This window comes from Diospyros lotus, chromosome 8, assembly GCF_014633365.1.
Source record: "Diospyros lotus cultivar Yz01 chromosome 8, ASM1463336v1, whole genome shotgun sequence".
NCBI classification, from domain to species: domain Eukaryota; kingdom Viridiplantae; phylum Streptophyta; class Magnoliopsida; order Ericales; family Ebenaceae; genus Diospyros; species Diospyros lotus.
The window spans coordinates 9,659,008-9,674,190 of NC_068345.1; the positions used below are offsets into that span (position 1 = coordinate 9,659,008).

At 34.7% G+C, this 15,183-nt stretch overlaps 1 protein-coding gene across 1 annotated transcript; it reads right to left on the reverse strand.

Moving 5' to 3' along the window:
* Nucleotides 1-253: 253 nt before the first annotated feature.
* Nucleotides 254-3,644, reverse strand: LOC127808908 (sucrose transport protein SUC2-like). Its single transcript, XM_052347617.1, has 4 exons — nucleotides 2,259-3,644; nucleotides 1,521-1,584; nucleotides 1,349-1,392; nucleotides 254-716 (listed from the first exon to the last, which is right to left on the reverse strand). Exons 1-4 carry the CDS (start codon nucleotides 3,519-3,521, stop codon nucleotides 537-539), a joined length of 1,551 nt encoding a protein of 516 aa, XP_052203577.1. The 5' UTR covers nucleotides 3,522-3,644; the 3' UTR covers nucleotides 254-536.
* Between the last annotated feature and the right edge of the window lie 11,539 nt (nucleotides 3,645-15,183).

A 15,183-nucleotide genomic window follows, 5' to 3' on the forward strand; every position in this document is an offset into this window, starting at 1 on the left:
CACTGAGTTATGATTCAAGTGGTGTATTTTCTTTTTATTTTATTTTCTAAGAACAAAATCCTTTGGGGTTAGGATGCCAATTATTATTAACATTCAATAAGAAGAACACTTGGGCCCGGGGGAGGAAAGGAAAATAAGGAAGAGGTGGATTCTTCTTCAAATGCATATATATATATATTTGTGATATATATACGCATCTTCTTTAATTAATTATTGTACCCTTTTACTGATGAAAAATACCAGAGATCTATCACACACACAGAAAAAGGGTCGATTATGCTTGAGATCAACCATAGACTGCACCACGCTTTAGCGTCCATAACACTGGCACAGTCAGCTATACGCTATCCCGGCCCCCCAAATGGCCTTTCTTCTTCTTCTTCTTCTTCTTCTTGCCTACCCAAATTACAGACAGAGAGAGATAGGGAGAGAGAGAGAGAGAGAGAGAGAGAGAGAGAGAGAGAGAGAGCTCAACATGCAAAGCAAAATAAAGGTTATAAGATCATTCATGTACTCCAAAACCCTAAGTTTTTTCCTCAATGGAATGAAGCGCCCGACAAGGAAACGTTGGCCGACTTATCTGGCGGCGGAGACGGCAGCATGGTGATTGCCAAAACACCACTCACCGCCGCTGCAATGGCTCCCACGACGAACGCCGGCAGGTTCCCACCTCCGAACAGGGCATCCCACGGCCCACTTGCTACGGACACCACCATCTGTTTCCCCGTTCAAAGAGTACCCAAATTAGTCCAACTTTGACACTCTTTATGTATATATGTGCGTGTGTAAAAAACTTTACGCATGAGAAGAGAAGATGCGTGTGTGTGTGTTTTGTGTGTGTAAGAAAAGGAAGAAAGGTTGGCTTTTTGTGAAGAAGTGTCTTTATGTGATTCCATATGTCACATGCCTGGTTATGGGTTCACATTGTGAGGGAATATTTTTCTGGAATTGGAGCTCAATCATGAAGCTAAAAAAACAATATCAAGAAATGGAGGTTGAGATATACATATATGTGTGTGTGTGTGTGTGTGTGTGTGTGAATATTTTGGCATTATTGAGAACGTATTTAATTATATGTATCCACAGTGCAGCAATGGTCAGGCGAGCTGGTGTGTGCTCTTTTAAAGGATAAGAAGAAGGAGAATCCTCCAAACATGGTGACACGCCAAGATTCTTCTCAATCTAATAAAACTCATCATCATGTGTAATTCATCATCTGTAGAGTCTTGGCATGATCAGAGTGCGAAAATGGAAAATGGAAAATGACATATCAACCCACATACACATACAATTAACTTCATGACTAATATGAAGACGATGATGATGATGATGATGATGATGATTGTACCTGTGGGATGACGATGGAGAGATTGAGAACTCCCAGAGAAAGGCCTGCAAGATTCAATCATAGCCAAAAGTTTAGGGACAAATTAAGTTATTGGGTTCTCAAAATAACACTGTAATTAATTAATAAAAATTAACTAGTTCAAGAAGAATTTTGGTCTTAATTTTGCATATACCTTGGCCGGCGCCGGCAGCATTACAGAAAATGGAGGCCAGAGCGAAAGGAATGCTGTAAGTCACCTGCAAAACCACCAACAAATGTTTTATAATTATCTGGAGAAGTTAAGAGACAAAAGTGTGGATAATCTCGGGGGTGAAAACGGTTCAGTAGAGTGCATGAACTGGAGATATAGGAAAGGAAAGGAAAAGGTCTTTTCCCCCCAACTACCCATCACACGTATGGAAAAGGAGCCTTGATTTTGCCACGTGTACTCTCCTATCCTATTCCTATTTTTACATTTTTAGTTATTTGGAGGATTAAAAAGAAAAAAAAAAAAAAAAAAAAAACCAACCACTTGCTCTGCTGCTTAATTATTTGGTATGTCAAAAGAAAATAATAATAATAAAAAAAAATCATGTATAATTTGTTGCAAAAATAATATTCATAATAATAATAATAATAATAATCCCAACCAACCAGTACTTCTTTAAACGAATATATTCATAACGTCAAAAGCCCTTATTATCTCGTCAGCGCCTACCCATCCATCACCGACCTTTTATGTCTTTATTTCAAAAATAAAAAATAAACACAAAATCTATTATGTCTTTGGACCCCCCCTAAAAAATAAAAAAATAAATAAAAACTGATATATAAATTTAAAGAAAAATAGAGGGCGTGGAAGGTGCCAAAATGTGGAAGCGCGTGGGATTCACGCGCCGCTCATGCAATTGCAAGTGGAAGCGTATCTTACCGCTTGGGGGATCCCAAGGACCGAGAAGATCACCAAAGCGCCGACCTTGACGCCGTTATCGGGCTTCGTTGTGGCCCCGCCGTTGCTGTGGCGTATGGACTCGGCTTTTTTGGAAACCACCACCGTCATGGCGAGACAAACCGCCAGCAGGAAATTCACGATGCCCCACAGGCGCTTCACTCCGCCGAGCCCACGCGCCAAGTGCTCGATGGCGAGAGACACCAAGCCCAGCACGATCGAGTTCAACATCAACCCCAACGCACCGGCGTGGACGCCGTGATCGTACAGATCCTTCTGGGCGGCCGTTCCGTCGACGTCGCCGCCGTACACCTCCCGACCCATCCAGTCGGTGTCGAAGAGGAGAAACGGGAACCAGGCAATCCAGTTGAGACACGTCACCACGAGTAAGATCCACATGGGCCTCTGCAAGTCCTTGAACGCACCCAGTAGTTCCCCGAAGAAAGGGACCGGCCGGGATCCACCCTTCTCGGTACCGTCGACGTCGCCATCCTCTTCCGGCGGTTTCAAGAGTGGGGTTTCCCGCACTGTGGTGAGGGCTATGGTGGTGAGAACGAGGAGAATCGTGATGGAGATCAAGAAACAGCTCTTCAGGTTCGCGCAGTAGACGTCGCAGGCTTTTGTGGAGGCGAACGGGAAGGCGTTATGGAGCTTTCTGTAGGAGCCAGCGGCGAACCCGAGGACGTTTCCGACGGCCATGAAGAAGGAGAAGAAGGCGTTGGCCGTGCGCGTCTTACGGTGGTCGCCGGCTGAGAGGTCGGCGAGGAGCGCCCGGCACGGGCCCTGGAGCATGTTGTTGGCGACGTCGAGAATCCAAAACCCGATCACGAACACGGTGATGGCCCGGGGCTTGTGCTTCCCCCCGATTTGGTCGCCGGAGAGGTGCCCGAGGTCGGCGGCGAAGCCGATGAGGATGATGGCGATGGAGACAAGCCCTGCCCCGGCGGCGATGAAGGGGCGGCGCCGCCCGAACCGGGAGGTGCAGCGGTCGCTGTAGTACCCCACCAGCGGCTGCACCACCAAGCCGGAAACCGGCCCGCAGAGCCAAATCAGGGAAGACCATTTGTGGGGAATACCCAGGAGCTGTACATAGGGGGTCAGCAACGAGAGTTGCAGCGACCACCCGAATTGGATGCCCGCCGCTATCGACGCCACCGCCGCCATCTTCCGGAGCGGCGACGGCGACGGCTGCGGAAACGACGGCGCGACCTCGAGGGCCGCTTTCACCTGTCCAGAAGCCTCCATTATTTGGGAGGAGAAGAAGAAAAAGAAGAAGCAAATGTATGAGAATGAGAATGAGAATGCAAATGCAAATGCAAATGCGAATGCAAAGCGGTCAGTAGAAGAAGAAGAAGAAGAAGAAGAAGAAGATGGAGATGAGTACCAAAAGGGTCTGTAGATGGGGAATTTATAAGGGTTTTGGCGGCATAGCTGAGTTGTGGAGGGGTGATTGGAAACGGGAATAATCTTATCCAATTCTGTTCGAAATATATTAAATTCAGGGACAACTTGCGATCGCCACGTACGCCGGGCGGCAATTAATTCCCCATTTCAGCTCTAGATAAGTAAATTCCCGAGTCAGATCAGAACCTCCAAAACACACAGTGACTCACTCACGGAGGTCAGAAATGTAATTATGTCGGTTTTATCCAAAAAGCCGAATCCGTAATAAATATGCTTCTTAACCAACTCTGAATTTTCCCTCGTGGCCATTCAAAGGTCCTTCGCCCGTTTCCCAAACTTGCCCCTTCCTCATTTATTTTATTTCCTTACCTGCCATTTCCATACCTGCCTGCTTGCGCCCTTCTGGATTTATTATATCCTTATTTATATTTTTATTATTATGACTAAAAACGCTTAATTATTATCTTAAAATAAAAATTATATAATCTTTCATTTTTAATTTTTAAATAATTTTATTGACTGATGATAAGCTGATTATGTTTTAAATAATTTAAATTAACTAATAAAATTATTTAAAAATTAAACTAATTTTTTTAATTTTTAAAATTTAAAATAAAAGGCAAAGAAGTGGATTTTGGCGCTTTGACGGTCATTGACTAGACGTGACTCGAGGCTGAGCATCGTTACAGCACGATGTTTTCACGTGTGACGCACTCACACAACTTCTCCCCGTGTAAGCGTAAACGGAAATATTATAAAACTATTCTTGAAATTAAGGAAAATAAAGAAATTTGATTTGATTCACTAACTAACGGCGTATCTTCACTACAAGTCTGAATTAAAAAGTTTATTAAACTCATTTTATTAACATTACCAGTTAGCGAAATGTTAATAAAAGTGATGTTTCCAAGGAGACTTGACTGGGTGGGTTGGGATTTTCTTTTTCATTAACAGACAATGATGATTTTAAGTTTGGTTCTATAACTAGAACGTGTAGGAACTAGAAGGCCACATGAGGCTCAATTTTTGGGATGAAAGGCAAAAGGAAGGAGGAGAACGAACGGACTAACATTCCTTTGGCGTGAGTGATTAGTGATTACCCTCCACCACCACTATTACTACTTTTGGAACTGCGATATATATATATGCCACACAGCCACGCACGCACGCATGTGTGTGTGTGTGGGTGCATTGGATTTGCTCAAAAAGCTTTTGGAATTGGAAACAAATTTTTGCTGCTTCTGAGAGAATCCAACCTTAGAAAGGTCGTTTTACCCAGCCTAATTTTTGTCTTCAAGCAAGTAAGTATCCGGATCAAGTCAAAATGGCCAGCCATTCCATATATGATCGATCGATCATATAAATCCCTCCTAACTCTAAACCTCCTCTACTCCCCACCACCTGTCCCTCCTCTCCCGACCCTACTATCAATTCCACGAGAATTCCCAAAGTAGATGGCCGGTGGCAGTTCATTGAATTTGCACCAATTATCTCGCTAATTACCCTAAAAATATATCCATTCATTAAGATTTTATATTTCTTAAAAACAAGTTTGTATCTTTTCTCTATTAGTATTTAAATTTGGGTTAATTAAATACATATTCTTTTCAATGTTTTTTTTTTTATAAATTAATAATTTTTGTCAAAAGCAAATTAAACACCAATCTAGTGTATTAAGAGCTAAAATTAAAATTTTATCCTTCAACCGATAGAATCGGCTTCTTACTTAAGGAAGGAGGAGGAGATACAATGGACCACACTTGTAATTGGAAGTAGGAAGGGGGAGGAGCATGAGGGGCAGTGGTGGTGAGCAGCAGGGGATCGAGGGGGAGGGGGAATGCAAATCCCTGTGACATACATTATCCACTTTGAGCTTCCGCACTCCAAAGACTGCACTGCAGCACGCAGAGAGAGAGAGAGAGAGCAATAAAAGCTGCCAATTTAGGATCAGAACTGAACAGGAGAAGATCGTTTGACTTTGCAGCCATCACAGCCTCAATCAGCCAGCCAGCCTACCTTCACATATATTATGACAACAAGTGGAGTGTCTCAAATTGTCCAATCATATCTTCACATGTCAATTTCTCCTTACCCTTAAAAAAGTTCAAAACATAGCCCTAAATATAATTAATGTTTTCCTTCCCTCTTCAGTCTTCACGTCGGCTTAATACATGGTGATGAAATGAAATAAAATTACAATTAAACTTTATGTTAGATACTTTAAATTTTAAAGTGGGGTACGTATAGATTTAAATAAAGATATAGAAGGTGAAAAAGAGAAACAAGGGAGAAAAGTAGAATAATATAATATAGTTCATGGAAGATGCTTGGCTTAAGGTATATTTAATTCATTGGAAGACTCTCTATTTTACAATAATTTTAACCATGTTATTTTATTCTTGTATTACATGGGGATAGATAGAGATGATTTGCGTGGCTCAAATTCATATATTTTTTCTTTTTTTGATTGTTGCCTGTAAAGTACCCCTCATTTAACTTTATATAAAAGAATTATCCGTAAATTTCATTTCATTTCATTTCATTTGTACACTCACACTCACTCTCAGTTTGTTTCTCACGTGGCTAATGTCTTGATTTGTGTGCCCTCAATTTTTTAATCGACCTTCTTTTATTATACTCTCGTGCATATCCCAATTTTCACTAAATTTTATTTAATATTATTATTCTTTTGTGACTAAAAATACAAATTTAAATTATGAAAATAAAAATGGCATTTTATTATTTTTTATAAAATAAGAAATCTCTCAATTTCATACAACCCTTAAGCTTTGGTCTCGTGATTTTTAAGATCTTTTTTAATTTATTTATAAATGGCAAGTTTTGTCAGCCCACTATGAGTCAGAAAACGGCTTCTTTTTTCTTTTTTTAATTTTTAGGCAGGCAACACGGTTAGTTGGATGGATGGATGGAATGCTTAGACAGACGGAGGTTTATCCGAAGAGGATAATGCAAAAATGATTTAAGGGTTGTGGGTTGTGTTAGCGGTTGAGATTGTAATTATTCCTGGGCTTAAGGAATGGAGTGGAAAACGTGTCGGAGTTGGGGACCCTTTGTTTCAGTTTTCAGAAATTTAGTGCGACATAAGCCATGCTTTGCATTCGCCGCCCCACCCTCTTTTTGGCATGCATCGCCTTTGTCGGTGGACAACCCGCTCCCTCCTTCCCTCCCATATCCGCCCCTACCAAACGGCGCGTTGCCAATCCGACCTCCCATCATCCTTTTTCCACTATATCCAAACTCATTTTCACATTTTTTAAAATGTATGTAATATATATATATAGAAAAAAAATTTATTATTCATGACAAATAATATAAAATTTATTTAACATAAATAAATTAAAAAAAGAAATGGGATCAACACGCTCCCTTATAAGCTCATAATATAAAATTTGTTAGATGTAAATAATATAATAATTTTTAAGATTATTGTTCTTGCTTGATTCTCTGTCGCTCGTGTTCTCGATTTTAATAAATTATCGAGAAAGATTTTATCTACATAAGATAACGAATCGAATTTACGATAATTTTAATTAAATTAATAATTATATATATATATATAAATTGAGAGAGGGGGTACATAAAATCATAAACTGGGGGCGGTGAAACAACGTTAGAAAACTCATTTATGTCTCTCATTCTGTATTTTATTTTATTTTATTTTATAGTTTTACTTGTTGAAAACAGAAAATATAAACGGACTTGTACGGGTTGCACGGGCAATGGGGCTAGGGGTTGTAGCAGGTGGCGAGTAGGGGAAGGCAATTTGGGACGCGTGAGAGTGGGGGAGTGGTGGAAGCTCTGAAAAACCCACTCGTACATGCCCCGATAGGTATGTGTAATTTAATGTGCCCAGCCACGCGCCCCCCTCTGACGTGGCTCATATTTTCTGTTTCATTTCACTTCTGCTGCGTCTTCCTCCACCTCCTCCTGCTGCGCTGCTCGGCCTTCATTTCCAATGCCTTACCTCGGAATTGGACATCCTTTCAATTAATTCAAATTATTTTGTTATAATTTATCCAAAAAGGACTGTCTGCCTTTATGGGACATCAAAGAGGCCAAAGCAAAAAATGTTTACCTCTTCGGCACATGATTAATTATATAATCTTTATTAAACTGTGTGTGTGTGAAATGTTATATTATTGATGTCAAACAATATAACGTTTGTTCGACCTAGATAAACTCAAAAGATGGTGTGGGTCCCACCCCTCTTCCTTACATGCTTACATCGATGCAAGCAATAGATCATTTCTTTGAATTAGGCCTCGCCCTGAGCCAGTGCGATCACCCTGGGCTCGTTATTTAGGGGCCCAAAATAATTTTAGTAAATATTATATTATATTATTATAATTATTAATTAATTTAATTTTTTTTCTAAAAAAAAACTTTGAACACCCAACCATACTGGGCGAACTTCAAGTCCGCTAAAAGCCAACGGACATGAAGTTCACTTAGTGCTGGCTTGAAGTTCTCCTTCAGCGGACTTGAAGGCGGACTTCAAAGTCCGCCCAACACTCAAGTCTGCTGAAGGCCAGCGGACTTGAAATCTGTTTAGTGCTTTGGGGCCTTGAATAATATATTAAAATTTAATATATTGAAGTTTAAGTCTACTGAGAGTACAAAGTATTTCTAAATTTTAATATATTGAAGTTTGAACCGAGATAATTTATTTGAATCTTAATTGAAAAATAAGAGTAAATTCATTATTAAGTTTAATATATATATGGGGCCTAATTTTTAGGCACTAAACAATTCAGGACCAGCACTGCTTTGAATATATGCAATTATCCCACCAAAATTATTCTTATTATTCTAATTAATACCAAAATTAAACTAATTAACACGATCTCCCTAACTTCCAAACCATTAGACTTATTCTGTGATATAGTATTTATTAATTAAGATATAAATTAAAAAATATAATATATAAAAAGTAATTTAAATTTTTATCATTTTTAACATATTTTTTAAATTTATTTGACAATCCTTAAAAAAAAATCATGTCACTTTTTATTTGACATTTTTTAGATATACTTATCTCTCTTCTCTCCAGATGAGTACATGTTGGACATTTAAAATGCTTTTCAATCTTATATTGTTGATTCCATATCTTAATTCGAAAAATATTCGAACCTTATTTTAATAAAATTTTATTTTATTCATTTTAATAAACACTACCTAAATTAGATGTTATACACTTTCAAAGGTTGAGGCAAAACTCAAAAGGTTTTATTGAAGTTAGGGTGCATTTGATAGGGGTGAAAAATGAGGGTAGAATTTGAATTCCATCTAAATTTAAAAAAATTCTATCAAACAGTTTTTCAATTTCATGGAATTTGAATTCTATTTTGGTTTAAAAAGTGAAGATTTTTCTTGAAATTAAGGAATTGGAATTCCTAGGGGTTGGGGTGAGAATTAGAATTCCATAGAATTGGAATTCCATCTAAATTTCAAGAAATTCTATCAAACCGTTTTTCAATTTCATAGAATTCGAATTCCATCTTAGTTCAAAAAATGAAAATTTTTCTTGAAATCAAGGAATTGGAATTCCTAAAGGTTGGGGTGAGAATTGAAATTCCATAGAATTGGAATTCCACTCTCATTTTTTACCTCTATCAAACGCATTATTAGTGTTAAGATATATGAATGTGATGAAGTTGAAAAATGTAGCTATATAAATATAATAGAATTAATTTATGTATCAATTTTTTTAAAAATATTTTTAAGATAAAATGTCTTACTCCCGCAAAATTATTTCTTATGTTATGTTTTGGGGGTTTGTTTATTTTGTAAAATATTTTTTAAAAATTAATTGTATGTATATGTAGACATATATGTATATGTATGTGAATATGTGTGGGCATATATATGTATATATATGTGTAGGCATGTGTACAAGTATCTATATTAGTGACGCATCCATATGTGAGCTGTCCTGAGCTGAAGGTCAGGATACCTCATAATTAAAATTAATTTTTATATTAAAAATTATAAAAATTAATTTTTTAATATAAAAAAATAATTTTTAATAATAACTTAGTCAAAAAAAAATTATAGCTCACTTCAAAATCTATAATAGGCAATTCTATACTTCAAAAAAAAAAAAAAAAAAAATTAGCCTCTGATTCGCCTTAATCTATATATGCACAGAGCCAGCCCTAGCCCAAGGTTACCAGGGCTCCAGCCCAGGGCCCATAATTGAGGGGGCCCAAATTTTTTTTAAGCCTATGTATATATGTGTATAAAAAATTAAAAAAAAAAATAACAAAAGAAACCTTGTCAAAAGAAAATTTCATTGTTATTTTTATTTTGTAAATTCATGTGATGATTGTTTTTGTTTTAATTAATTATGGAGGATAAAAGTAGGGGTGTCAACAGTTCGGATTGGTCTAGTTCTATAAGAATTCAATAATCGAACCATTACATATATAAAACCAAACCATAACCAATTCGTCACACTGGATCGGTTTCAGTTCAATTTCGGTTCTATCCAATTAACATTTAGCTTCTAAATATTTTCGCAAAATATAAAATTACAAACAAATTTATTAATTAAAATAAACCTATAACTTCATTAATAATTCAAGTTTTGAAATAAAAGTATAACAAAATAATTCATAAACTATTTCATCAAATGAGATTACATCGACCATTTATTATAGCAATAACGCATAAAAGCTTAGAAATAAAAGAGTTCATGAATCTCGCTAGTTTCTTAAGAAGTGATTATTTATGCATATGTATATATATATATACCGAAAAATTATAATAAATATATAAGTATAATTTCGGTTCCGATTCAGTTTGAACCACAGTTTGAAAAAAGAAATCAGTAACCAAACTAAATATATCGATTCTTAATTTTTTAGAACCAAAACCTAACCATCAAACTATAAAACCAATCCAAAAGGCACGGTTCGGTCCAATTTGGTCTGGCTCACCGGTTTTCAGATATTTTTTGACACTCCTAGATGAAGGGAAGATTGATCAAATCAAGAAATACTTATGAAGATTTGGGAGGAAGCATTTAAACTCAAATATGTAATTTTTATTTTTTAATGCAATGTCTACAATGCAGGGTATTCTTTTTTCTTCGTTTGGGGTTTTGTCCCATTGAATTTTTCCCAAATAAAGTTTTAATGAGACCTCAAATTATTCTTCTTTATCTTTGTAAATTCTTATAATTTTAATAAAATTAATTAATTGATAATTTTTATTTTTTTATTTAATTTATATAAAAGGCACACTTAAAAAAAATTTGCCCAGAGCCCTAAAAATCCAAGACCGGCTCTGTATATGCATATGTGTGTATGTGCATGTGGACGTTTTATGTGTTCTTAATGTGTATGTACGTATATGTGTATGTTTGCATATATGTATAAATGTGTGTGTACTAGTATATTTATATATGTGTGTGTATGCAAGCATGCATGTATATACCTGCGTGCACATATGTATGTATATATATGCATGTATGTGTATGCATATATACAAACTAGAAAATACACATTTAAGTTAATGTATTTATATGATTTTTTTATTTATACACTCAAATTTCTTTTTGTGTCAATTATATCTCTAAACTATGTAATTTTGAGTCAATTAAATTACTAAATTTTTTGTTATTTCAATTATATTCCTAGATTATGTATTTATTGAGTTGTGCAATTGACTCAAATAATTCAACAATATAATTAAAATAATAAAAAATTTAGAGATACAATTAACTTGAAATTATATAGTTTAGTAGTGTAATTGAACGATAAAAAGTTCAAATGCCTAAATAAATAAAAAAACATACAAACACAAACTAAAATATATTTTTAGCCATAAACAAACTGAGCCTAAATTCACTTTAGCAAACCAAGGCGACGAATCCATTTCATTTCTTCAAACAACTGTCAACTTGAATGTTGAAAATTGAAGAGTCATTTTTAAACTCATTCAAAGAAAATATAAGGAAGGTTTATTTGAATATTTAAGTTAGACATTGTAGTGATATTTGGTATTAATATCTTGTATTATTTATTATATTAATGTAAATATATAAAATATTAATATAAAGCATTAATAAAAATATCAAACTTAAGTAACTAAATAACAATTTGATAATATATATATATATTTATAGTATGACATTGGTTACCTTTTTCTATTGCATAAAGATAAAGTTAAAAAGGGGAGTAATACAAAAGACATTACCCCAATAATAGGAATGCACCAAGCATAGCCACAAGTTACAATTTTTTCTTTTGTTTTGATAAATTCCATTTACACTTCTATTATTGGTGTTGCCTAGATAATGTTCCATGGGGTGAACTGGATTTATAAAAAAAATTATTTTTTTTAATAATTAAAATATCTTTTGGTGATAGTTGGCTTAAGATATGATATATTTTTTTTTATTTTTTCGAGATATGTAAGGAACAAACACAACTTTAAGAACACAAATTTTATACATGTTTGACTATGTGAGCTTACTTCCTCACTTTTCAAGGTACCCCTCAAAAGGGTTTTATTAGGAAATAGTCTTTTAACTTTTGTTTAGTAGCTAATTACAGCCTTAACCTTTGTATAAGAGTTAGTAATTTCAATTACAACTCTAACCTTTGTAGAGGAGTTCGTAAATCTCGATTACAAACCCTTGCAAACAAGATAATCTTTTGATGCAAGTATACAAATCTCACAAAAAAATCTTAATACAAAACTTATAGATCATTAAACAATAAAGACAATGAGTGAACTCAACCCTAACTCTTCAAACTCCAATACACTTCTTTGTTTCAACACAATAAGTTACTTGTATTCTTAGACTTTCTATGTCGTAGTTTGAAAAATATGAAGGCCTTTTATAGACAATTTCTTCAATTAGTTAGTAGAGACAAAAGGAGAAAATGACTGGATGTATATATTTAGCAAGTACTGCCTCTTTGTATCAGAAGTCATCAGATGTAAAGCATAAAGTGAAGAAAAATCTTGTAAAACTAATCTTAAATGTGATATTATCTTTTAAAAATAAAGACTGTTGAGTCAACATGATTCAGCATGATAACTATTATATGGATAAGTATAAATGACACAAAAGCTAAAATAATCAAAAAGGGAAATGTCTACAACATTTTTTACTTTTGAAAGTGAAAGAAATAAAGCAAAATATCAAGTAAGAATGAATGTTCTAAACATATAAGGATCAGATGTAGCTATCTGGTTCAAGTATCTATAGAATGATTGCTCTTAGATGAATTTTTTATTCTCGTGATAGTGTTTGAATGACTAGGGGTACACCTTCAAAAGTTTGTAATCCATTCGGAGGTTTGAACAAATTTGGTACAAAAACTTGAACAAGCTTTAGTAACAATAGTACTTACTAATCAACCTTTGAACATTTGTACCCCTTGGTTCATATGTCTCTATGAACCTTTAGAAATTAAGATACATTTTGGACATGTTTTAGACTTTTGTAGCATAGGTTTCAATTGTTTGTATAAAGCCTTGACTTAACGAACACATACTAGAAGTGCTTCAAACTTCTATAACTTCTTCCTTGGACGTCTAAATAAAGACCTTGAGTTTGACTACATTCCAGACAAGGTTTGGACGTCTAAGTATGCACTTCATATGTTTGTATGATGGTCTGATGAGGTTGACTTTTTGGGGTTGGTTTAGACATTTGTCTGTTATTCTTTAGATGTCTAAAACATTTTAGTTCATTTAAGACCTATTTTAAGACTGCACATTCTATTTTTTGTGTTATAAAGTACTTTTGTTTTCATCAAAATTAAAATATTCAATATCAACATTATCCCCTTTTTTTTATGATGGCAAAACTTGTAATGAATTTTCTAATTTTAAGAAGTTGATCAAAGAGGTAGATAGACAAAATACTACGCAAAGAGTTGATCACAAACATAGTTTAAAATATCAATGATTTCTGCGGTATTTTTGTCGATATTTTGGTAAGTCAAGGGTACCAATACAAATAGCGGTGTAATCTGTTGTCCATCAAAATATCCTGAAAATATCCTTGGTATTTTTGTAAAATATTCTTTCCGTGAGCTTGTAGTATAAATTTTACAAAATATCAAGGAAATTTTTGGAAATATCCGTAAAATATCCAAAAAATATCAATTAAATTTCCATAGCTGAAAAGTGAAATTTAAGCTTTTCAAATAAGAATTTGTTAAGCTTTTATTAAATAAATAAAATAAGTTTTCAACCCACGTGAGTAATCTCATTCTCTCAATGGGTTCGTCCACTACACCTTGATGATGATGAAAGTAACCCTAATCCCCAAATTACTACAAGTGCTCGTGAATATGGAATCAATGTTAACCAGATATTATCAAAAGAGGTTATGAGTAGTAGTGAAGGTGACCCATGGGACATGGGAATGCGAGGAGAGGTGCATAGGTTCAGAACTAGCTTTCATTTAGATGATCATATTGATGAAATTGGTAATGAAAACACTAGTAACATTGCAATGCGATGAGAGGTGCGTAGGTCCAAAACTAGCTTTTATTTAGATGATCATATTAATGGAATTGGTAATGAAGACACTAGTAACATCACAATGCGAGGAGAGGTGCGCAGGTCTACAACTAGCTTAAATCAAGATGATCATATTGATGGAATTCATAGTGAAGACATTGGTGCTAATTAATGATGGTGATAATAGTGATGGTGACGGCGACGACTACGATGACAATAGAGCAAATAATTATGCTTTTACTCAAAGAAATGATACTCATACAGGTTTGCCATTGAGCCCATTTATTTGTGAAGAACAATACACTCATTGCACACAAGATGAAAACCATGGATGTAGAGTTGGGGTCCAGGCATAGAGCTATTGATAAGGATTATGTAAGGAGAATCCATCAAATGCAATTAGGGATGCTATCATCAACGAAAGATAACATTTCAACCACTTTTGAATCCATGAGTTTAGGGATTAGTGATGATGGTTATAGAGGTTTTGGGATCTCTAATGATCCTTACACACAAGTCCCTATATATGGGCAGATGATAGAAAGAAATCAAGAAGTTTATTCATGGCATGCTCATGATTATATTCAAAATCATTCAAATGATATATCATGGTATCAGTATTGTATAATTCTAGATACTAGCGACACCATGTATGAATCACCTAGAACTTTATTTTAGTATTAAAATTTGCATGACTTATGTGCAAATTAATCGAAAGTTTTAATGGAAGCTTTTTAATTTTTTATATAGCTTGTCTATATATTATATCTATATTTATACTTTTTAGTTGTTACTGGTTAGATATAATATGGTTTTTTAAATATAATATAGTTTTTGGTTGTAGAAATGATTATTTTAACATTACTAAATTTCATTAAAAAATATTATATTTATAATTAAATTTTTGTACTTCCCGTAAATTTTACATCAATATCTGTCGATATTGATATTTCTGTCGATATTTCTGCCAAATCATAATATCGATATTTCCGTTGAT

What these genes read in the sequence shown, in the direction of transcription:
- LOC127808908 (XM_052347617.1), bottom strand. Translation starts at nt 3,521, where the DNA reads ATGGAGGCTTCTGGACAGGTGAAAGCGGCCCTCGAGGTCGCGCCGTCG. An exon ending in TCCTTGGGATCCCCCAAGCG is followed by an intron (nt 1,585 to 2,258) that starts GTAAGATACGCT and finishes GTGGTTTTGCAG; the next exon opens with GTGACTTACAGCATTCCTTT. An exon ending in TGCTGCCGGCGCCGGCCAAG is followed by an intron (nt 1,393 to 1,520) that starts GTATATGCAAAA and finishes TGAATCTTGCAG; the next exon opens with GCCTTTCTCTGGGAGTTCTC.